Source organism: Euprymna scolopes, chromosome 11, assembly GCF_053919585.1.
Source record: "Euprymna scolopes isolate OS-2025 chromosome 11, ASM5391958v1, whole genome shotgun sequence".
NCBI lineage: Eukaryota > Metazoa > Mollusca > Cephalopoda > Sepiida > Sepiolidae > Euprymna > Euprymna scolopes.
In genome coordinates, this window is record NC_136492.1 from 3130974 (window position 1) to 3156531 (window position 25558).

At 34.1% G+C, this 25558-nt stretch overlaps 2 protein-coding genes across 7 annotated transcripts in view; one reads left to right on the plus strand and one right to left on the minus strand.

The window, feature by feature from the left end:
• Positions 1-3764, minus strand: part of LOC145287731 (mRNA export factor-like) — a 52600-nt gene extending 48836 nt beyond the window's left edge. Inside the window, exons 1-2 of one of the 5 annotated variants that reach the window (XM_080135487.1) lie at positions 3488-3764; positions 2923-2943 (exon numbers count right to left, since the gene is read on the minus strand). In XM_080135487.1, coding sequence (XP_079991613.1) covers positions 2923-2943; positions 3488-3749 — 283 coding nt within the window. In that variant the 5' untranslated portion in view covers positions 3750-3764. The remainder of the gene's footprint in view (positions 1-2922; positions 2944-3487) is intronic. The other 4 variants (XM_080135493.1, XM_080135489.1, XM_080135488.1 and 1 more) reach the window with 4 other exon arrangements.
• Positions 1-25558, plus strand: part of LOC145287733 (deoxyribonuclease TATDN1-like) — a 53309-nt gene that overhangs the window by 1153 nt on the left and 26598 nt on the right. The window contains exons 1-4 of one of the 2 annotated variants that reach the window (XM_080135496.1): positions 4397-4417; positions 10648-10668; positions 19905-19949; positions 25104-25153. In XM_080135496.1, the coding sequence (XP_079991622.1) occupies positions 19910-19949; positions 25104-25153 (90 nt within the window). In that variant the 5' untranslated portion in view covers positions 4397-4417; positions 10648-10668; positions 19905-19909. Of the gene's footprint in view, positions 1-4396; positions 4418-10647; positions 10669-19904; positions 19950-25103; positions 25154-25558 lie in introns of those variants that run through there. The other variant, XM_080135495.1, reaches the window with a different exon arrangement.

Here is a 25558-nt window from a genome sequence, read left to right on the forward strand (position 1 = left end):
ATCTGTCAACTATCTTAACAAGCACCGTACTTACAAAAAAACAGAAGCTATAGTAAATCTTATCTCTAATTTGAAAGTAAAATTAAAAAAAATAGCGTAAGTGCAAATTACTTTATTGATTTTAGTAGTCAAACAGAAAGAAATTGTAAACAAAAATACAATAAAAAAACGCGGTTCAAAGAATGACGGCCGTTTAGGAAATTGCCCCCCCCCCTAAAATTCCACAATTTACACTTTTTATCTTTCTTTTTTCCCGTTAATCTAAATCGATTACGTGACATGATATTTTTCTATGGACGTGTTCAATTTAGTAGATGATAAGTCAAATATTTGGTACTCCTTGAGCGTTGAGTTCCATGGCGATCAGCATAAAAAAAAACACGTGTCGCTCCCTTCCTGACGCAAGAAGCGCACGTAAGATTTTGTTTTATTTACTGACGTTGTTTAACTAAACGATTATTTGTCACATTTATTTTGAAAAAAGTTTTACTCTTCATGAATATTAAAAGAAAAAAAAAGTTACTAAACATTTATTAATGCCTCACTTTTACAGACATTTGTTTTTAAATTTCTTTTTAAATGACGACTTTATCGACTTTTTGGCATTACCGACTTTTTTTAATAGCATTTGCGGATGGGTAAAAAACGAAAAAAAAAAAAAAAAAAAAAATCACTAAACCATTTACTGACAATTTCTTGGTATCTTGACTTTGATAACATTTATTTGTTAAAAATATTTGTAACAGTGACAAATTGTCAGTAAATGGTTAGCAGGGTCAGAAATAGCGAATAATTCCACCCCATCTTTCCAAGCTTATAACTACTCGAAAAATGCAATTCAAACCCTAATTTTTTTTTTTCAATTAAAGGAGCAAGGACCAAGATTTCATTAAAAAAAAAAAAAAAAAAAAAAAAAAACGTGTTTTTTTTTAACTTCGGACTTTACAGGTAAATTTCTAAAAGAACACTTTTTTTTTTAAATTTGAATATATTATGTATTGACCTTTTCTCTTCAATTAGTGAGTAAATAACTATGTACTTATCGGGGTCTAAATTAATTATTAGACATTTACAAAATGGGAGGCGTGAATTATTCGACCCCCTGTCTTTCCAAGCTTATAACTCCTCGAAAAATGTAATTCAAGCCCTAATTTTTTTTTCAATTAAAGGAGCAAGGACCAAGGTTCCATTTAAAAAAAAAAAAAAGAAAAAACAAATAACGTGGTTTAAAAAAAAGGTTTTAAACTTCAAACTTTACAGGTAAAATTCTAAAAGAACACTTATGTTTTTTTTTTTTAATTTGAATATATTATGTATTGACCTTTTCTCTTCAATTTGTGAGTAAATTAATTATTTACTTTCGGGTGACTAAATTAATTATTTACTTTTTAATAGACACTTAAAAATTGGGATGGGGGGGGGGTTCGTGAATTTAAAAAAAAAAAAAAAAACGTTTGTCTAAAATATTATATTCGGTTTATTGGAAAGAACATAAAATTTCACATTGACCCTGAAAATATCGTAAAAATAGAATCAATAGAAATATTTTGATAGATTTTTAAAGTTTAAAAATTGAAAAATATTGAGTTCGGAAAATTCATTACTGTTTAAAAAAAAAAAAAAAAAAATATTTCTATTACTTTTAAAACAACTGTAATAGTTTATTTTGGAAGTATAATCCATAAAGAAAATAAATAACCCACTTTTAACAGAGAAATTCCGAGATTTTTATATTGTATTCGCAGTTTCGTGTTAGGGGTGTCAAAAATTCCTACAAAAATTCTGATATTGCTAGAAATTGTTGTTTTTTCGTTTTTTACCCATCCGCAAATGCTATTAAAAAAAAAAAAAAAAAAAAAAAAAAAAAAATCGATAAAAAGTAGTCATTTAAAAAGAAATTTCAAAACAAATGTCTGTAAAAGTGAGACATTAAGAAATGTTTAGTAATTTTTCTTTTAATATTCATAAAGAAACTTTTTTTCAAAATAAATGTGACAGATAATCGTTTAGTTTACGACAACGTCAGTAAATAAAATGTTACGCGCGCTTCGCTTCCGTTTTTCATGCTGGTCGCTATGGAACTCAACGCCCAAAGAGTACCAAATTTTTTCAATTTTTTTTTTTTTTTTTTTTAATCTGAAAGTTAAGTTTGTAATCTCAGATTAACGTGAAAATAAAATAAAAAGTGTAAATCGTGGAATTTAGGGGGGGGGGGTTAATTTCCTAAACGTCCGTCCAAAGAATTTTTAAGCATTCATTAATATAGACAAACTGAAAAACGGAGCGAAGAAACAAATATAGGGTTTGTTTTACAATTTACAGAGGTACGAAAAAGTGGTCAAAGGACAAATATATAACAAATAAACGTTATCAAAAGCAAGATAAGTCACTCTTCTTTCTATCTGGATAACTTTCTGGTGTTTCCTCGACCTGTTGCCAATTGTAAAACATACCCAAAATTTCAGTAATTTTTTTTTTTTTTTATTCGAAAAAAGGTTATATTGTACGTATCTTTTGGACTGAAGATTTTCGAAAACAATTTCATTTAATTTGATCGAGTAGTTTTTATTTTACAGCAGAAAAACACGTTTTTATGAGCGCGTTGAAGTCAGCCATTATGAAATTTGTTGAACACGCCAAAGGGAGATAACTCCAGTTAAAGCGCCGACACTCCCTCCCCATCTTTAATACTAGCTTTTCTTCCTAAAAATCGAACCTTTTGCTTGGTATCATAAAAAATTGTTTTTTTCGCAGTAAAATAAAAACTACTTGATGAAATTAAGTGAATTTTTTTTTTAGAGAACTCCAGACTATAACGAGTACAGTACAGTATAATTTTTTTTTTTTTTCAATATTTTCATTTTTTAATGTCTTGACTAAACTGTATAAGACAAAATGTTTGTCATTTAAACATTTTCTTACCATTTTCGTAATTTTGTTTAACTGAAAAAAAAAACAAAAACAATTTTCAACTAATTTGGTTAAAATAAGGTTTTCTCAATGGTAGGCATCTTAAAGCTGAAAAGTTCAATATAAATGTTATTAAAGGCAAAATAAGTTATTTTTCTACCGATATGGATAAATTTTTGGTGTTTTCCTGTCCTGTTGTCTAGTGTAAAACATAACCAAAACTTTCAGTTATTTAATTTCTTAATTTTTATTCAATGGGGTATATTGAAGTTTATAACTTTAAAATGCATTTAAATATTGTCTAATCTTAATTAGGTTATTGGTATTGTTTGAATTGAAAAATAAAAACAAACAAATTTTGCACTAATTTGGTTAACATAAGTTTAGGCATATTAAAGCTGAAAAGTTCAATATAATCGAAAAGTAGTAAAAACATTTGAAAGAAATGGAAATAAAACTAATTTGGGACGCTGAAATCGTACGTAAGCCTAAAGAAGTCATCGCGAGGAAATAGAATTAAAGAATAAACTCCAACATGGAAAAAAATTATTAAAAGTTAAACAAGGAAGAAACTCACCATCTTGGAAGGCGATCGTGTTTATATTAAACACGATCGCAGTTTTTTTTTTTTTTTTTTTTTTTTTGATTATAATAATAAAATTAGTTTTCGTTTTAATAAAAAAAACAAAACTTAGTCGACAACTTTTCTCCCAACTTTGCGGAATTTCTTTTTCCTTCTCTTTTTTTTTTTTATTCTTTTTTTTTTTTTTAAAAAAGGAAAAAGAAAAATGGTGTCGAGATTCGAGCGATTTGATTGGCTGAACGATTGATGACCTCATTTTTTTTTAGTTTTTTTTTAATTGTTTTTAATTGACCCTCAAACTGTGCATATTATTATACTTTTATTAATTCATTTTTTTTTAATTATTTACTTTAAATAATTTATTTTCTGTATTTTTTGCTTATTTTAGTTTCCGTTGGTCGTTTATTTAATTAATTAACTTTTTTTGTTATTTTATGTAGACCAACAATACTCGTCAGGGTAAATATCGGTTCGGTAAAATTCGGCAACGAGTGACGACAACAGCCGAAAAGTTGACTGACCGCACAAAATAAAATTCGGGTTCCCGAAATGGACACCGAAAATATAAAAATTAAACAAATATTAGGTACCTGACTTATACTGCGTTTGAGTATTATTTATTGATACTTATGCATTGTACGACCCGCGATATCTACATTAGCTCGGGCTCTCTCGGCAACTGACGGAAATAAACGGAAAAAGCCGACCGAGCGTTCTTCAATTTTTTTAAAATGCTATGAAAAAAAAAATATATTTAAAACCCCACTCTAACCCTAATCTTAAACCCTAGCTTGTGCGGTCAAAATTCAATTTTTATTGCTTCCAATTTATGAAAAAAAAAAAAAAGAAAGAAAAATCGCCTTCTTTCCTAACATTATAATCGGCCTTTTCCGGCTATTGAGGTCAGCTGCCGGGCGAACCCGAGTAAGTTCGTGGAAATTGCTGATCGTACAATGCTTAAGCACTGATTTATTTTATATTTTTGTGACATGATTTTATAATTTTTTTTTTTTTTAATTGTTACCTTCCAATATTATTTTTTTAGTAAAAGGTGAGAATAGTCAACAGTTGTCAACCGTCTGGTGAAAACTCGTAAACAAAAATTAATAACAACAGATAATTTATTGTTACTAGGGACCTTTGTGTAAAATCGGTGACGTCATAGCATATCACGACAATGTCATCATTTTATGCGTACATGTAATATCGACAGATGATCAAAACCGCTAAATATAAATGTTTTGAAGTAAGATAAGAATATTTGGTTTTTCTTCCTTATTGTACCTATGCCTCCCCACGGGACAGAGTTAGACACCAGGGTCGTTTTTAACGTGGAGAAAAGGTACAAAAATAAAAATTGTCTCAGTCGTGAAGGATTTCTCCTCCACCGAAAGGGAACAAGAAATGGAAGTGCAGCATCTGAAGAACAGATGGTATTTATTTGCTCCCCCACCGAGCAAATTAGGCACAAGGCCGATTTTTAATGTGAGGAGTGAAGGGAGGGTGAAGGGAAAAAGGGGACCAGCTTCCGAGAGGTGGGAAATGGGAGCTGGTTAATGGTCAGGCATGTGGGGTTGCCCCCACATCTGGTCTTTGCTAGTCATAGCTAGTCATAGCTAGTCATAGCTTGCAGCATCTGAAGAACAGATACTACACTTTGATCTTGTTCCGAAGGCCAAAGTAATAACGCCTTTCTTCCTTATTGTAGCAAAATTCAAAAAATTTAAATATTGACTTTCAAGTGAAACTAATGGTATCTACTGAAATATCATGTCGTGATAATGAATATATCCAAAAATTATGAAAAATAAGGTAGAAAAATTGCTGACCATCTACCATTATTGGATGAAGTAAAAATTATAGACAGAGAAGAAAGGTAGAGAGTAAGATGACTGAAAGAAGCAGCTCATATACTGGGGAATAATCAACTACTAAATAGACCTAGTATAGAATTTAATACGATACGGGAATCAATAATTGTAAACGATAGATAATATATACAAGTAATAAGTAAAAACATTAATATATATATATATATATATATATATATATATATATATATATATATGATTGCAACGTCTTGTCAGACGAGTGCCACTCCCTCACACATTTAAAATCCATGAGCCCAAATGCCTGAGGGAGTATCTATACAAAGATGATGTTACAGAGTCTTAGCTTTGTACAACAACTAAGTCTCTCTCTCGGTTCTAAATGTTGAGATCCAGCAACAAGCAAGAGCAAGATAGCCAGCAACAAATTAAACTGCAGACCAGCTTAATGGGGGTACTGGTCTTCCGCTTTATGGTTTTTTAAATCAGAGATTTGCTTCTCCTAGAAAGATTGCCTTCACCACGGCTTACGGGAGCCCTCTCTACCCCAATACACACACAAATATACACGGTGCTAGTTGGCCGTTGACCCAGAAAAGAGTTCATTCGCCCTTTGGAAGGTCTTGTTTTTAATCCTTTAGGGAGACTAGCCGCACTCCTCACCAAACAAGTCTGGTGGGGGAACCAGTTTAGTCGCTGGTGACCCGACCATGAGGCAGGTAGTACATATAGGTAGTATATATATATATATATATATATATATATATATATATATATATATATAGCGTGTCCAGGGGTGATAAAAAAAATCCAATAAAGTGCTCGATCGTAGATGTGAGAGCTGAAGATACAATATTTATTATGACACTATATATACATATTTCAAGGTCGTACCATTGGTTTCGATACACCGAAAACAGTAATAATATACTGTGGAAAATCGGTATAATCTCTTCGGCGACAAAGAAAAATCTGGAACTAATGCAAAATGCGTTAATATATAGTAATAAATAGTGATATTTACAACTAGAAATAAATGTAGGTTTAAGGCTCCTAAAATTTGTACTAGAACTATTTGCAAGGACCCATGGCGCAGTGGTTAGAGTACTTGGAAAAAATCAATTGTAATTGAAGGTTAAAGGTTCAATTATCAGTGTGGACGATCGAAAAGTACAAATGTGAATCACTTAAGATGTCATTAAATAAAGAGTTCCGCTCGAAATTCCGTTCAAATTCCTGAGTTAAACAGAAACATTCCTAAGTTCAACAAGATACACCTGAAGAAGGTCGGAGGTTATTTCGGTCGAAACGTTGTGAAAATCACACTCAAGATGAGAACAATAGTCCTATGTATCCAAATAATATAGACAGCATTCAGTTGTGAACAAAATATTTTCATTTTGTTTTGATTAAAAAAAAAAAGAACTTAAAAATAACATAAAAACAGACAACACTCGGTCGTCAGCAAGATTATCTTTTCATATTGCTTTTAATTAAAAAAAAAAAAAACATAAGAATAATTTTTAAGTTTATAATCCTTAAAAAATCACTTTTTACCACAGCGGAGTTACTATCTTTAAGAGTATATCTGAGAAAATAGACCACATCCTGTCTGCACATTCCTCGGCTAACATTCACATTTGCGGTGACTTCAATGCCCATAACATGGAATGGCTGACCCACTCAAATAAGACAGATGATGAGGGGAGGTTCTGTCATGATTTTGCCATTGCCTATGACCTCATTCAGATTGTTCGTGAGCCCACCCGTGTGTCCGATACTACCGATCAGTATGCAAGCCTTCTAGACCTTTTTCTCTCAACGTCTCCTGAGCTATGTTCATGTTCCGTTCTATCTCCTCTAGGATCCTCCAGCCACTCCGTTATATCAGTTAAGATAAAAATGAAATGTAATAAGTCCCCAGATGTACCTCTCCACCGTACTGTATACCGATTCTCTATGGCTGATTGGGATAGCTTCCGTACATTCATATCTGATCTACCTCTGAATTCCATGTTTAAAAAGATGTATCCTCTATAGTATCAGACCTGACCAAATGGTTAATTGTAGGCATAGACCAATTCATACCATCTAAAAAATTGCAATAAAAACCTAACAGCCAGCCATGGTTCTCCCCAGAATGTGCTGCTGCCATCACGCATAGAAATCACTTTTTCCATAGCTACCAACGTAATAGATGCACTGAGACTAAAGCCGCTTTCAGGAACGCCAGCAACCACTGTAAAAGAGTAATAAAAAATGCAAGAGAGCTACATGCTCAGTCTGTTTAATTTAAAGTAGCTTATCAGCGGCTTGGTTCCCACCAGTTTTGGCAAATAACAAATAGGATCTTGAACAGAAGCGTGCATTCTATCCCAACCATTATCAATGGACCAGAGGTCATCTCGTCAGCATCCGACAAGGCTAAACTATTTGCCTAGAACTTTGCAGCTAATTCTACCCTATGCGACGAAGGCCATCAACTCCCCGTATTTCCTCCTATAACAGATAACACGTTATGCAACATACAAATATCTGTGTGTGAGGTCGCCAAACTAGTCAAGAACCTTGATTCTAGTAAAGCAACTGGCCCTGACGGCATCCCAATTATAGTGTTAAAAAAGCTTCAACCAGAACTTGCCCCCATACTTACAAAACTCTTTAAGCGTTGCCTTAAGGAGAAGTGCTTTCCAACACCCTGGAAAACCTCATTAGTATGCCCTGTATTTAAGAATTCAGGTGATAAGTCATCTCCCTCTCAGTACAGACCAATAAGTCTCTTGTGTGTCATGAGTAAGTTGTTGGAATCCATATTAAATAGAGAAGCAGTCAACCACCTCAGCAGAAATAACCTTCTTAGTGACACGCAATATAGTTTCCGTTCTGCAAGATCTACAGCAGATGTGCTAACGGTTATATCTTATAGGATTAGCGAATCTCTCAACAAAGGCTTCCTTTCTAGGGCAATTGCTCTTGACATATCAAAGGCCTTCAATAAGGTATGTCATAAAGGCCTACTTCACAAGATTTCTAGCTACGGTAAAACTGGAAATTTCTAGCTACGGTATAACTGGAAATGGTTTCTCTCTGATAGGTTCATAAGAGTAGTGGTTGATGGACAAAAATCAGAGGCCCACAGTATTAATGCTGAAGTCCCTCAGGGGTCCATCCTGGGCTCAACTCTCTTCCTGATCTACATCAATGATCTCCCAACACACATACTTAAATCATTTGTTGACATCTATGCTGATGACACGACTATCTACGGCAACACATCAAAGGCTGTAAATGACAAAGTTCTCTCTGATTCTCTCTCCTCTGATCTCGAGCGCGTTGTACATTGAGGTGGCTTGTTACCTTTAATGCATCTAAAATCCAGCTCCTATCTTTACATCATCAATGCTCTGATCCCCATCTGGCATCAACTGAAATGGATGGCTCTCGTCTAGGGGAGGCCCCATGTTTTGACAAGCTTCTGGGCTTGAATTTACTCCTGATCTTTAATGGAACACGTACATCAAGTCTGTTGCCAAGGTCGCTGGAAAAATGGTAGGATCCTTCTACTGCTCCAGAAGATATCTCACCACTGATGCAATTCTCTATCTATATAAAAGCCAAGTACGTCCAAGGATGGAATACTGCTGCCACATCTGGGCAGGAGCTGCTAAAAACAGCCTATCCTGCCTTGACAGAGTACAAAATAGACTTTGTGGTTTAGTGGAAGATGCCCTTTTCTCTTCCCTGCAACTTCTTTCCCACAGAAGAGATGTTGCGAACTTGTCTTTGTTTTATCATTATTTCCATGCCAAGTGCTCATCTGAGCTCCAATCTCTGGTCCCCCCCTCGCCAATCTTTCATGATAAACACCCGTCTGGCTGAAACCACTGTCAAAAATTTCCCCCACTCTATATCTGTTCCTAAATCAAATCGTAGATTCCATGAATAAAACTTCTTTCTTAGAACTGCATGCCTGTGGAACTCTCTACCGCTTGCCTGTTTCCCTTCTGACTTCAACATGGATATTTTCAAGTCCAACATAAACAAATTCTTGATGAACCGCCCCCTCCCCTAAGTAATGACACTTTATCAAATCTCCAATACTAGTGAATACTGCAACACTATCTCATTGATTACTGTGCGCAAAATAACCCTTATCCACGAGTGGCTCCTGGGCCTCGATAAGTGGTGCCCTTCATGTAAAAAATATTGAAAAAAAAAAAAAATTAATAAATAAATAATTAACCAAAAAGAATTTTGCAAAAAACATGATTTTTCTAAAAAAAACAGTTAAAGCGATATGTTTTCATACCGTTTTTCTTAATTTTTAAAAAAAAAATCTGTATAAAAATATGACTGGCGTGATCAACACTGAATTCTTCCTCTGCGAATTGGCCAAGCCAAAGCAGCCATGCCAAAACGTGCCATTTCTTGAAAAGATAACTGTAGTATTTTTTAGCCAACAAAAAAAAAAAAAATATGGGTCAGTAAACAAATATATAACAAATAATACCAAAGTCAACATAGGAGGCTGTTCTACCTGGATAAGTTTTTGTGTTTCTTAATTTTTGAGATGAGGATTGATTATTCATATTATTTGGATTCTTCGAACTATTGTTTTCATCTTGAGTGTCATTTGTCATAACATTTCAGTTGATGTAACCTCTGACCTTCTTCAAGTGTATCTTGTTGAACTTGGGAATCTTTCTGTCAAACTTGAGAATCTGCACCGAATTTGGAATGGAACCCTTTATTTAATCCACGGGGGTAGCATGCTCTCATTTTGTCAGCCATGAGACCCATGGCATAGCGGATAAAGTACTTGGTAAAATTCAGTTGTAAATTACATTCCTTCGGAGGTTGAAGGTTCAATCTTCAGTGCAGGAGATACTCAAAATGCAACTGTAAATTACTTAGGACTTAGCCATGGTTGACAGAACAAGAGCATACTATGCCCCCCCCCCGTCCCGTAGATTAAATAAATGGTTCTGTTCAAAATTCCGTGCCGATTCCCCAATTTAACAGAAAGATTTCTGAGTTCGACAAAAAGATTCCCAAGTTTGACGAGATGCACCTGAAGAAGGTTGAAGGTTAAATCGACTGAAAAAAAAAAACATAATACTTAATAGTAGTCTGAAGAATCCAAATAATACAAAATTTATTTGTGTTTTAGGGGTTTTAACTTTTTTTTTTTAGCTATGTGAATACTAGTCTCACTCGTGTAAACCGATGTTTTTTTAGAAGCAAACATTGCACATCTTATAGAAATGTTTTATTCTGTTAATAATATATTTTTTTTTTTTTTTTTTTCAATGGAATTCCTTGAAGATGTTGGAATCAATTTAACGGGTAAGTTAATTATCTTGGTTGCTTCGTGTCAGTTTTTGGAATCTTGCATGAAATTGTAGAAATGATTTTAGAACGATCCGTTTTTCTCTGGATTTTGCATCATCATATTCCAGCAGCTTCCGTAAACCATTGGAATATGGCAGCAGACGACAGTTAAAAAATTCAAAGAAAATATTAGTTTTATTTGTGCAAAAAAATTTAAATCATTTTAATTAAAACTGTCACAATGAATTTAGCGGGTTTGTAGATTATGTTAAAGTCGCCAGTAAAAAAAGTTTTTTTGTTTTTTTTTAGTTTGCCAAGAATAGAAATTAATCAGAAATACATGCGGTCCCATGATGTTGCAATTGTTCGAAATTTACACCAAGAGTGGGTCATTGGTTTGGAAGATACCGCGGCCGCTTAGAAAAATTTCCTATGAGATATTTGCAAAGCATATTTTCTTAGGAATCCTCGGCAGATAATCGAGAATCTTCACAAAAAGAAAAAAAAATAGCCATAACAGAAGAAAAACAGCAAAAAAAAAAAAAAAAATTATCATATAAAGTAATTTTTTTTCAAAATCCCCCACTAACAATTCTCCTTAAAACAGAAAAACAAAACAAAAAAAAAGTTTTGATTTTTTTTACTACACATTATTTTACACAGAAAAAAAAAATATTTGTTCATTAAACTTACTGTAGGTTGATCGTTTTTTATTGTATTTACATTTTTCATCATTGAAATTACTGTATGATAAACGTTTTCTATTATGATGGTTTCTTTTTTTTTAACAGTTTAAAATTTGATGTTTACAAAAGCAACGTAAATAAGTTCTTGATGAGCCGTTCCATATAAGTTATCAAATTTACCAAATTTTCATTACTAATGATTACTATATTGTCCAATTTCTACTGTACACTCTTTAATCCTTATCCTTGAGTGGCCTCTTGGCCTTGATAATGTGGTGATGCCTATGTAAAAAAAAAAAAAAAAAAAAAGCAGTAGAGATATGCTGTTCTCTGCATTAAAACCGATTTTTAATATATACGGGCCAGTGCAAAAGTTTTTGCTGAATTAAAATTTCATCTTGAACATGCAAAACTGTTTTTGAAAATCTTTATTCGAAGCAATAACTCAATTCCATTTGTCAATGAGTTTATAAATGCCTTGTAACATTCTTTAGGGTTTAATGTGAAATATGAACTTAACTCATATTCAATCTCCTCTCATGATGTTAATTAAGGTCATCTAAATGGTTTTGTTTTTCTTGAAATAAGTGATAATCTGAGGGAACTAGGTCAGGAGAATAGGTAGGATGTAGCAAGATTTTCCAACCAAATTTTCTTAGATCTTTAGTCACTAGTGCTGTGTGAGGACAAACATTATTGGAATGGAACACAACTCTTTTTCTGTTCGCTAAAAAAAATTGTTTTCGGGTCAAAATGTGTGAGAAAAAAATATGAACAATTCTTTAATAATTTTTTTTTTAATTTTACGACCAAGCAAGGAATAAGGACCATGGCTGGCTTCACTTAGAAAAGGACAGATTTCAGATGACACCGGTTTAACCTTCATATTGGTATGTTCAAGCAGTTTTCACGACCAAAAGTGTGTTTGGCATATCTCTGCTGCTTTTTGTAAAACATTTACACAACTTTAATTTAATTTAACACAACTGGATTTAATTTGGTACTTGTACAGTTTAATCAAGACATTAAAAAATGAAAATGTTGAAAAAAGGTTATATTGCATGTATCCATTACGAAACGAAGTTCTCCGAAAAAAAATTTCACTTAATTTCATCAAGTATTTTTTTTTTTTATAGCGAAAAAACTATTTGTTATAATACCGAGCAAAAGGTTCGATTTTTAGGAAGAAAATCTAGAATTAAAGATGGGGAGGGAGTGTCGGTGCTTTAACTGGAGTTATCTCCCTTTGGCGTGTTCAGCAAATTTCATAATGGCTGACTTCAACTCGCTCTCATAAGAACGTGTTTTTCTGCTGTAAAAAAAAACTACTCGATCAAATTAAATGAAATTTTTTTTCATAGATCTTCAATCCAAAAGAGATACGTACAATATAACCTTTTTTTCGATATTTTCATTTTTTAATGTGTTGACTAAACTGTACAAGTGCCTGATATTTTTATTAAAATAAATAAATAAATGAATAAATAATAATAATGATAATAGTAATAATGATAACTAGCAGGGACGCCCGGCATAGCCCGATTGTAAAATACGCTTAGATATGATATTTTAACTCATACAGATTTCATATATATTATTATAGTCAATTTTCTCTCGATTCTTATATATTATAAAGTTGTGATTTAAAAAAAAAAATATATATATATATATATATATCCATATAACTTGAGTGCATCAACTTGAATCAAAATCGAAACCAAGACTTATGAAGAAAAAAATATTTGTATATATATGTAACTTGAGTTCTTTAAGCTATAATCGAAACCAATACCAAAACTTATGAAGAATTCTCGGTAAAATTATCTATTACAAGAAATGGAAGGACATAACAATTAAACGACAGTGTGATACTATAAAGTGGCCCTGGGATGAATTTGAGCCACTAAGTGCTGAGAGGGAGGGAATTGACAAAGGAAGAGGAAATAACTTAGAATAAACAATGAAATCGGAAATATCTTACAATCAACAATAGATAGGAAATAGCTTAGAATAAACAAAGAAATCGGAAATATCCTACAATCAACAATAGATAGGAAATAGCTTAGAATAAACAATGAAATCGGAAATATCTTACAATCAACAATAGATAGGAAATAGCTTAGAATAAACAAAGAAATCGGAAATATCCTACAATCAACAATAGACAGGAAATAGCAAACAATAACAATAGAAACCTTCTGATAAAACAGGGAAGGGTAGCTACCGGTGGCCGGGGTGGGGTGGGCGACTTGGGAGACCAGGACAGAGGAGACAGGCAGTTGAGATCTAGATGCGCTCGATGGCAGATGGAAGTCGGACAGTGACAGTTGACATCTAGATGCGCTAGACGGCGGATGGAAGTTGTGCAGAGTTGACAACCAGATACCCTTGACGTCAGATGGGAGTTGATAACGACTACAGTTGAACAGTTATAGAGTTGATTGTGAAATAGAGACGTGGACAATTTTAGAGTTAACTGTGAAACAGAGATAGACGAATGTAACATCAATAGAACACGGAGAAGACACACACACACACACACACACACACACTCACTCACACAAGTCCAACAGTCAATTTATATGTGAACATTGGCGTTTGTGTTTTTCCTTTCTTTGTTCATATTTCTATTTTGTGAACCGCGTGTGTTCTCATCGATAGTCGCCAATGGGAAAAGGACGATCCGGCCATAAGAGGAATAGAGGAATAGTCGAACGAAAAATTCACGGTACACGACGTTGGGAGTCGGCGATCTGACGAGGGAGCCACACGTGGGATTATAACAGTCCCTCGGAAAAAAAAATGTAAGTGTGACACACAGAAAAACACACACGATATTGTATTAATATATAGGTGATAATAATGATAATCATAATAATATTAATATATAGATGATAATGATAATCATAATAATAATAACTCGATAAAAATCAACCACGTCAAAGCAAAGATCGACAAAATACAAGAACACAGTAAATGCAGACTCTGTAGACAAAGAGACGACACAATAAACTATATAGTAAGTGAATGTAGCAAACTGGCCCAAAAGAAATACAAGAACAGGCACGACCAATTGGAAAGGGCAGTACACTGGGAATTATGCAAACAACTGCATCTCGAATGCACAGACAAATGGTACAAACATAAGCCAGCAGCAGTACTTGAAAACGAGAATCACAAAGTCCTATGGGACATGGACATACAAACTGATAAACTCATCCAAGCAAGAAGACCGGATGTCATAATAATTAACAATAAAGAAAAATCCTGTCAAATCATAGACTTTGCTGTTCTAGCTGACCACAGGGTGAATATCAAAGAAAAGGAGAAACGGAACAAATACACAAAGTTAGCCAGAGAGATGATATGGAAGATGAAGAAAATTAAAATAATGCCTATAATAGTAGGAACACTAGGAACAATCCCGAAAAACTTTGAAACAAGAATGGGAGAAATTGGAATCAGGGGAATGACTGGAAAAATACAACGAATATCATCATCATCATCATCATCATCATCATCATCATCATCATCATCATCACTTGTCTAGCCTAACAGCAATTCATCACCATCACCACGACCACCACCATCATCATCATCATCATCATCATTGGCTCAACATCTGTTTTACATACTGGCATGTGCTAGACGGCTTAAAAAATTAGCTTCCAAACTAACCTATCTCTGACCAGGTCTTTATTCATCCCTCTTTCTTCAAGTTCATTTTTATCATTTCTACCTATGTTTCATTGGTTTTCTCCTGTAAACCAAACCTGCTACATCAACTGTTCTACATCTTTTGATCTAAGAACTCTTATCCATTCTTTCAATGTGACCAAACCAACAGAGTTTCCTGTTTTGCATGCATCTCTCCCTATACTGTTCAGATTTAATCTTCATCAGATCTAGGCCTGTCTTTAAGATCTGGATCACGCATCCATCGTATCATTCTGATATCATTTCTCTTCATGCAACTTATCGCCTCAACCCTCACTGGTCATGCGTCACTTTCACGCGTCCATTTAAAAAAAAATCCCTTAGACTTACATGTTATACAAACTCAAGTATTGTCATCTATAAATATAAAAGCGAAAATGTATGCATGTATATATGTGTGTTCGCTTTTTCTGTATGTCTACAAAAGGCTTTTTTCAGAGAAGCTGTCGGTCGGTTCACAACTTTTTATATCACATACAAATCGTAATATCTCACAGTTAACAACAAAGCTCGCCTGTCTATTTAATTTGGCCGATTTCGGGAAGATAAATATTCAATATTTGTCGCTCGCCGCATGTGGCTTAGTCTTTTTCCTATAACATCTTTGGAGGGGGGAAAAAAAATGTGTTCAGCAGTAAATGAATACTATCCCGCAGTCAAAACTTGACCTCATTTAAAACGGGCACCTGCTAAATCCAAGTAATTAAATAAATTCAAATGTGTTTCCATTAGCATCTCGCGGTGGGGCAACGGTTAACATCGCACGTTTTTTTTTTTTTTTTCCACACTTTAATTTACAACTTTGCCTCAACGGGTTCGATCCTCATACTTACTTTTTTTTTTACCTCCCCCCCCCCAAACATTCGGGCAACGCCGGGTACCCCGTGCTAGTCATAACTAAAATAAAAATAAAAATATTTGTGAAATTTTATGAGTATGTTCATGTATTCTTTTTTATTGGCAAAAAAACATGAGAAATTATCGTTCAAACAAAAATAAATCCATTTTAAACCAAATCAGATCAATAAAAAAAAAAAGTTAGGTTTAAAAATATTTACGCAGTATTTTTATGGCATATTAATTCCATTTTCAACTTGAAGATGTACCCAGCATTCCCCAGTATTAAACGGTCCTGGATATGACCTAAAACTATATCCGATGGTGAGGCCCCACCTTGCGGGCCTTGGGGAGTGTGGAGCCACTCTTTAATTGCCATTGCTCCCAGGTCCACTCTGACCCGGAGTGGTAGTACCTGTTAGGGTCCCAACTATGGGTTAAATAGAATCTGATGTAAAAAAAAATATATACTCCATTAAAAATCGTTCCTCAAAATAACTAGATTCGGCATTAAATAACCTGAAAAAGGTTGATATGCCGTAAAACAAAAACAACCAACGTAATGTTAAATTCCTTTAAAATAAAAATGAAGTAAAAATAAAAACGGAAAGAAACTGAGGCAGGTGCATGCGAGTATTCTGTCTTTTCTAAAAAGTTCATTTCTTATAAATAAAAAAGAAAAATACTCGAGCTGAGATCAAACCTGTGAGCCTAAAAGCCAGTGAGTCAAGTACGATAACTGTTAGACCAGTTCGCCAGGATCGTTAAAAAGTGTTTTCAAACTTCGTCATGTAGATGATTAATCACGAAACAGTTGACAAACAGATAAAAATCTGATGACCACCACATACCAATTTTTCAATTTTTGACCCCTTTGTAGCCCTTTTCCTGGATGAAAATGGATTAAAAAATGTCCCACGTGTCTGAATACCCTATATATCAAATTTTAAGTCTGTATATCAAAAATTTGTTGAGGGTATAGGTTGAGAAGTGTCCTCACACACAAACACACACACACACACACACACACACACACACACACACACACACATTCTGACTTTTCTATATATACTAGCAGTTCCGCCCGGCTTTATTTGGGCCCTATATACTGTTCATAACTTTATGTGCATATGTATATATTAAAAAGTGTGTATATGTATGGTAATGCTTTTCTATATAATAGGCTTCCTTAACTACCATAGAGAAAAGTTGCTAGAAACCGCAGAGGTCAAATTTTCTTTTACTTTGACCCTAATTTTGACCCCTTAACACTTATTATTTTGGGCTTAAATCAAATTGAAATGTCTGACCCATATCCAAGTGTCTTAATCTAAAATTTCAAGTGTTTAAACCCAAAACAGGCGGAGGAGTTTGGTAGAATCTGCAAAGGTCAACTCATTCAACTTTGACCTCTTGGCAGCCAAATTTTTCCCAAAAACTGATTAAAAAGTTACTGAAAGTCTGAATACCTTTTATGTAAAATTTCAAATGTTTAGACCAAAAATTGGCTGACTTATTTGTTAGAGACAGCAGAGATAAAAAATTTTTTACTTTGACCCCAATTTTAACCCTTTAACATTTATTGTTTTAGGCTCAAATCAAACTATAAAGTTAGATCCATGTCCAAGTAAACTACATCTAAGATTTCAAGTGTTTAGATCCAAAATTGGCAGAGGAATTTGGTAGAGTTCTCAAAGGTCAAATCGTTGAACTTTGACCCCTTAACAGCAAAATTTCTGGCCGAAACCCGATTAAAAATATTTTCCCACATCTCAATACCCTGTATGTCAAATTTCGAGTTTGTAGATCGAAAATCGACAGAGTTACTTAGTAGGGAATGTACACAGACAGACATAACACAAACATTTTCACTTTTATAGATAGATTTAAAAAATACTAGATGTACCAGGCATTGCCTGGTATTAAACATAACGTTACGTTCCTTAAAAAAAAATGGCGTAAAAACGGAAAGAAACTGAGACCTTTGCATGCGTGTATTACGTTTGTCTGAACAGTTCACTTTTTTCTTTTTTTTTCTTTTTTTGTATTACATTTTCACCCCAAACAAGGCATATTGCCACTTTGTTGTAGGGGGCTACTATCAGGGACATAAGCATCATGGGTACTGTGTTGGGCAGCAAGATGTTGGTTCACGTTACACTTGAACTTCTGCATGTCAGTACAGTTGGGGAAGCAGGGACCCGGAAGGGAATTCCAAAGTCTAGCTGTTTTGGGGCAGAAACTACTGGAGTAGAAGGCTTTCTTACATCTAGGGAGCTCTACCGTGAAGGAGTGGGATTTAGCTGCTTGTCAGGTTTGTGGGGGATATTTACGTTGAGGGGGCATAAGTGCTTGCAGTTCATCAGAGCATTCACCGTTAAAGTACTTGTAGAACAGGCAGAGGGATGCAACATTTCATCGATGTGACAGAGGCCTCTTGTGAGTAAAGAATAAAAAATACTCGAGCTAAGATCAAAACCAAAACCTAAAGACAGTGAGTCAAATACGATAACCATTGGCCCAACTGAACACGATCTCCAAAAGGTGTTTTCAAACCTTCTTATTCTTAACATAATGTGAAAGATTAGCGCATGCGCAGTCATGATACAGTTCCATAGCCCTTGAGCCATCTACAACTTTTTTTTTTGTAGACGTTTTTGTAGCAAGGAGTTCTTTTTACAGGGTGAGAGTGCTGCCTCCATGCCCAACCTTCCCAGAACGTAAATACAGCGCCTAGCCTTCCCAAATGGTCACCCATCTGGTACTGGCCAGGCTCAACGTTGCTTAACTTTGGTGATCTGGTGAAAACCGGTGTGTCAACGTGATTGTGCCATACATGATATGGTTAGCACATAGATAAAAATCCGACAGCCTCCATGTATCAATTTTTCAATTTTGACTCCCTAGCAGCCCCTTTTCTGGATGAAAATGGATTAAAAAATGTTCACATGTTTGAATCCTCTATATACCAAATTTCAAGTTTGTAGATCAAAAATTTGTTGAGTATATAGGTTGAGAAATGTCCTCACACACACATTCTTACTTTTATAGATATATAAATTTATAAAATATGTATCCAGGTTAAAAATAAAAAAAATTCTTTAAACTTATGTGAAATTCTCACATTGGTATTGACATCATAAAAAAACTACCACCTTAGTAATGTGTATTCTACCTACTTTAAAAATATTTTTTTTGTCGACCAATCACGTTTTTGTTTGCAAAATGCTATAATATTTTAAAAATGAACCTGATAATATTTTGTACTTGATAACATTTATTTTTTTTATTTCTTTTCTTTATATTCTTCTTGTAGTCTTGTAAAATACCTGTTTATGTCAGTGTCCATTTTTACCTAGTTTCTATTTTTTGCTAGTTTTTAAATTCTTTAAATGTATAAAATATAGTTTTTAAATTCTTTAAATGTATAAAATACAGTTTTTAAATTCTTTAAATGTATAAAATACAGTTTTTAAATTCTTTAAATGTATAAAATACAGTTTTTGAATTCTTTAAATGTATAAAATACAGTTTTTAAATTCTTTGAATGTATAAAATACAGTTTTTAAATTCTTTAAATGTATAAAATACAGTTTTTAAATTCTTTAAATCTATAAAATACAGTTTTTAAATTTTTTAAATTTACAAAATACAAAATTTTTAATTTCATTACATTTATATAATACAAAATTTTTGATTTCTTTAAATTTATAAAATACAAAGTTTATAAATTCTTTAAATTTATAAAATTCAAAGTTTTTAAATGTTTTAAATTTATAAAATAAATAATAATATCCAGTTACAAAAACCTTTAGACTTAGATGGGACTCAAACTCTTATTCAAACATCATAAAAACTACCACCTTAGTAATGTGTACTCTACCTCTTCCCATTTTTTTATTTTGTCAATGAATCGCATGTTTCTATTGATAACATTTCGATTTTTCATTGTTGTCCGTCAAATATCTGTAAATAATGAAATCTTTTCATCTTATTCTCTTGATCCGCTAGATCCGATGTACCAAGGAATTTACCATGGATCAAAGAAACATGAAGGTGGGTCTCAGGTTTCATTTTTGTTTTTTTTATCGCAAATATATTTGTTCATTTTTTTTTTAATTAATGATTTTGCATCACAGCGTGTCTGGAATTAAATGTATGTATAAACCACAACGTTTAACTGCTTTTGACAGCAAGCAAGTGTATAGCTGTGTTTTCAATAACAAATGACAAATTTTTTCTTGATATAAAGACAGTTGCACATATTGCGTGTGGCATGTGGCAGAGAGAGAGGGGGAGTGGCAAACTGATTCATAACATGCGTAACCTCCAAACTATCTGGCCGACTGACCCAAAACCATTTGTTTTTATTACAATTGCATCTATTGTTCCTTTGTTTACCATTCCCCATCTTGTCTACATCACAGGTCAGAATCTGGGCTGGTTTCTCCCGCTTGCTCTTTTTCGGGAACCTGACATTGTCCGCAAGTTGTTACTTCAATTCTCATCCTTGTTTGTCCTGGCATATTTAACAATGCATCAGCACTTATCTATTATTTTTTTTTACTTGGAAGTTACCACTTATCAAAGGCCGAAGGCTACTCAAGGATAAGGATTAATGAATGTGAGGTGGTAGTGTAAATTTGGTAGAATTTGATTATTTATGGGGATGGCTTAACAAGAACTTAACAAGAAATGGAACATGTACATCAAGTCTGTTGCCCAGGTCGCTGGGAAAATGGTGGGATTCTTCTACCGCTCCGGAGGATATCTCACTACTGATGCAATTCTCTATCTATATAAAAGCCAAGTACATCCAAGGATGGAGTACTGCTGCCATATCTGGGCAGGAGCTGCTAAAAACAGCCTATCCTGCCTTGACAGAGTACAAAATAGACTTCGTGGCTTAGTGGGAGATGCCCTTTTCTTTACTCTGCAATCTCTCTCCCACAGAAGAGACATTGTGAACCTGTCATTGTTTTATCTTTATTTCCATGGCAAGTGCTCGTCTGAGATACAATCTCTGATCTCCTCCCCTCGCCAATCTTTCACGATAAACATCCGTCTAGCTAAAACCACTGTCAGTAATTTTCCCCACTCTTTATCTGTGCCTAAATCAAAACGTAGATTCCATGAACAAAGCTTCTTTCTTAAAAGTGCCCACCTGTGGAACTCTCTTCCGGTTGTCTGTTTCCCACCTGACTACAACTTGGATGTCTTCAAGTCCAATGTAAACAAATTCCTGATGAACTGCCCCCTTAAGTAAGACACTTTATCAAATCTCCAATACTAACGATTACTACGATACTATCCCATTGATTACTGTACACGCAATAACCCTTATCCCCGAGTGGCTTCCGGGCCTTGATAAGTGATGAGCTCCATGTAAAAAAAAAAAAACTTGTTTACATTGAATTTATAGACTACCATGTTGTATTCAACCGGGAAGCAGGCCAGTGGGACAGTGTTCCACCCCCAGGCAGTTTTGGGAAAGAAACTTTGTTCATGGAATCGCTATGAAAATAACAATAGAGCAGAGATAGGCTCATGACATCTCTTCTGTGGGAAAGAGGTTGCAGGGAAGAGAAAAGGGCATCACTTACTAGGTTTTGAAACCAGTTCTGAACTCTATCAATGCTGGATAGGATGTGCCAAGCATTTCCTGCCCAGATGTAGTAAAAATCCTCCATTTTAGGACGTACCTGGCTCTTATACAGATAGAGGATTACATCGGCAGTGAGATTTGACGTATGTGTTCCACTTCAGATCAGGAGTGAAGATCAGTCCCAGAAGCTTGTCAAAACATGGAGCCTCCTAAGACGAGAGTCATTCATTTTAATTGGGATGTGGTAGGAGTCAAAGCAAATATGATGAAAGAAAAGAAGCTTGGTTTTCAATGCATTAAAATTAACCAGCCACCTTTTTCTCCATTGCACCATGTTCTCAAGATCAAAAGAGGGAAAATCAGAAAGCTCTTGGTCATTGCTAGCCTTTGAATTGTCGCCATAGATTTAAAATATTTTTGAGTTTTTGATTTTGCATCACAGCATGTCTCAAATTATATAAATGACGACGTTTAACTGTTTTCAACAACAGCTAGCGAGTGTATAGCTGCGTTTTTGATAACAAATGACAAATTCTTTCTTCATATAAAAACAATTTATTTTGACAATCTGCATTGCGTGTGGTATGTAGCATAGAGATGGGGGGGATATCGATTCATAGCATGTGTGACCGCCATAACTGTATGTCCGACTGAATTAAAACTATTTGTTTTTAAAAATTGGTATTAAAGCTCTTGGAAGCATCATTAAGAAAATTAAAAACTTTGAATAAACAGATAAAACTGTTTTTAAACACGTTAAACATGCAAAACTATTTTATTATAATAAAGAAGAAAAATATAATCCAATTTATTTTTATTTTTTAAGTTGAAACATTTCTTATTAATTTTGGAACTGATATCTGGTCTATCTTCAAAGAGTGAAAGAGTTCTAGCGCCTGTTTTTTTTTCCTTGCAAGTAAAATCCTTGTGTTGTTATGTCCAAAACGTGCTGTTGTTGTTGAATGCACAAGGAGTCAGCAAAATCTTCTCTGCAAGCCTTTGTAGCATGTGTTTTTTTTTTTTTTTTTACATAGGCATCACCACTTATCAAGGCCAAGAGGCCACTCAAGGATAAGGGTTAAAGAGTGTACAGTAGAAATTGGACAATATAGTAATCATTAGTAATGAAACTTTGGTAAATTTGATAACTTATATTGAACGGCTCATCAAGAACTTATTTACGTTAGACTTGAACACAACCATATTGTAGTCAGCCGGAAAACAGGAAAACGGAAGACAATTCCACAGGCATGCAGTTCTAAGAAAGAAGCTTTGTTCATGGAATCTACATTTAGGTTTAGGCACAGATAAAGAGTGGGGGGAATTATTGATAGTGTGTCTGAGTGTTTCTTGTGAAAGTTTGGCGAGGGGGGACCATAGATTGAAGCTCAGTCGAACACTTTCCATGAAAATAACGATACATCAGAGACAAACTCGCAACATCTCTTCTGTGAGATAGAGGTTGCAAGGAAGAGAAAAGGATATCTCCTATGAGGCTACGAAGTCTATTTTGAACTCTATCAAGGCAGGCCAAGTCCTTTCTAGCAGCTCCTGCCCAGATGTGGCAACAGTATTCCATCCTTGGACGTACCTGGCTCTTATATAGATAGAGAATAGCATCAGCAGTGAGATATCTACCGGATCGATAGAAAGATCCCACCATTTTTCCAGCGGCCTTGGCAACAGATTTGATGTACGTGTTCCATTTAAGATCAGGAGTAATGGTCAAGCCTAGAAGCTTGTCAAAACTTGAGGCCTCCTGAAGACGAGAGCCATTCATTTCAATTGTTGCATACCATCTACTAATATGTGTTTGCTTTAAAGGTATAAAAATTGGTACTAAAGCTCTTGAAAGCATCGTTAGGAATTTTAAAATTTTGAATAAACAGATAAAACTGTTTTTAGAACATGTTAAACATGCAAAAATATTTTATTAAAAGAAGAAAGAAAAATATGATTAAATTTCTTTCTTTCTTTTTATAAAATCTTTAAAAAAAAAACAGGTCATCTTCTAAAAACAGTTTTATCTGTTTATTCACAGTTATTAAATTCTTAATGATGCTTCCAAAAGCTTTAATACCAATTTTTATACCTTTAAATCGAACATGTGCTTAAAAGCTTGACAAGAAGAGTTTGCTGTGCATTTAACAACAACAGCAACACGCTTTGGACTTAACAACACAAGAATTTTATTTGCAAGGAAAAAAGACATTAGAACTCTCTCACTGTCTAAAGATGGACCTAATATGGTCCGAAATTAATAAGAAATGTTTCAACTTTAAAAACAGAATAAAAGAAATTGATTGTATTTTTTGTCCTTCTTTTAATAAAATATCTTGCATTTTTTCTTATCCTTCAGTGGCCTCTGGAACTTAATAAGTGGTGACGCCTATGTAAAAAAAAAAAATGTTTAACATGTTCTTAAAACAGTTTTATCTGTTTATTCAAAGTGTTTAAATTCTTAACGACGCTTCCAAAAACATGTGCTAATGTACGAGCCTTTTTCAAGTCTCACACAAAACACACATTCATATTTCAAGCTGTCATATACATACGCGCACACAAACATACACGCCCACGTCCACACATGTACACATATTCACGTTCACGTACATACACTCACATTCACGTATATATATACACACGCTTACGTATACACATGTACTCACACACGCTAACACGAACATACACATGGACGACGTCACTTCCGTTTTCTAAGGAAATACACATGCGCAAAAGACACTCCGGAAACGAGTATAAAACAAGGAGAAGCTGTTTCTAATCCTCTCTTTTTAGGACTAGCTCTCGACTAGAGAGGTTGGGCTAACCAACCGCCTCCCCTTTGGGAGGCGCACGCAACACCCCTGCGACTATGTATGGGGCACGAGTTAACAAACTGTATGTATACATTCTCACTCTTTCTCTCTCCATCTACTACTGGCCACTAAGAACACCTTCGCGTAGCTGACTACTAACTGATGACAACTCTAATATCCTCTTCTTTGTCTACACGCTGGACTACCATTCTCAATTTTCCTACAACATTTATTTCTCTTCCCACGCGCGAACAAACAATAGTGACCCGAACTTGAGATGAAAACACATTTCCTTTTCTTGCTACAACACCAGTCCTGCAACGAACATTGGTTACATACACGCGGACATGTTATAACTAAAACGTTCATTTCTTTCAACAGCAAATAAACAACGTTTATCTTATCCATCAATTGAGTCTTTGTTTCCTTCAATTCCCATTCGTTTCATTATTCTTTTGTAACGGGATTGGGGTATTTATATATCCTAGTCCCTTACACTAAAAAGCTTGGCAAGAAGAGTTCGCTTTGACTTAACAACACAAGAATTTTACTTGCAAGGAAAAAAAACAGGCACTAGAACTCTCTCACTGTCTGAAGATGAACCTGATATGGTCCGAAATTAATAAGAAATGTTTCAACTTTGAAAAAGAAAAAAAAGAAATCATATTTATCTGTTTATTCAAAGTTTTTATATTTGATTTAGTTTTTCTTTTATTTAATTAAAAAAGTATCAATATTTTTTTTTATTAAATCGTTTTATGACATTTCAAATTTTATTCATTTCTGCAGCTGATTTGGATGACGTTTTACAACGTGCCTTTGCCCAGGGGATGCAAAAGGTGAGACATGATTTTGTTTTTCTTATTTCTTTAGATTAAATCCAAGTGAAACATTGTGTCATTTTCAGACATGATAGAAAGCTCTTATCGCTTCTGGGATTTGTACGTAACTGGCCTATTAGTAGATGGTATGCAACAAAAAAAGAAAAACAGTTTTCATCAAATGGAAATGGAATCATGCCATCTTTTCTAGGGCGACAATTTTATCGTTCCACCCTGTAGAGACTTCTTCATGCAATATTGTTTTTATTTTTGTATAAGTAATATCGCCTGAAGAATATCCCAGTGGCTATTATTAGCATTACAAGTTGATGCTTTCTTTTTAGATAATTGTTATTTTATCAACTTGCATGAAAAGAGCTATGTAAAAGATGCTGAAAACCATTTGAATTATGCAAATACCAT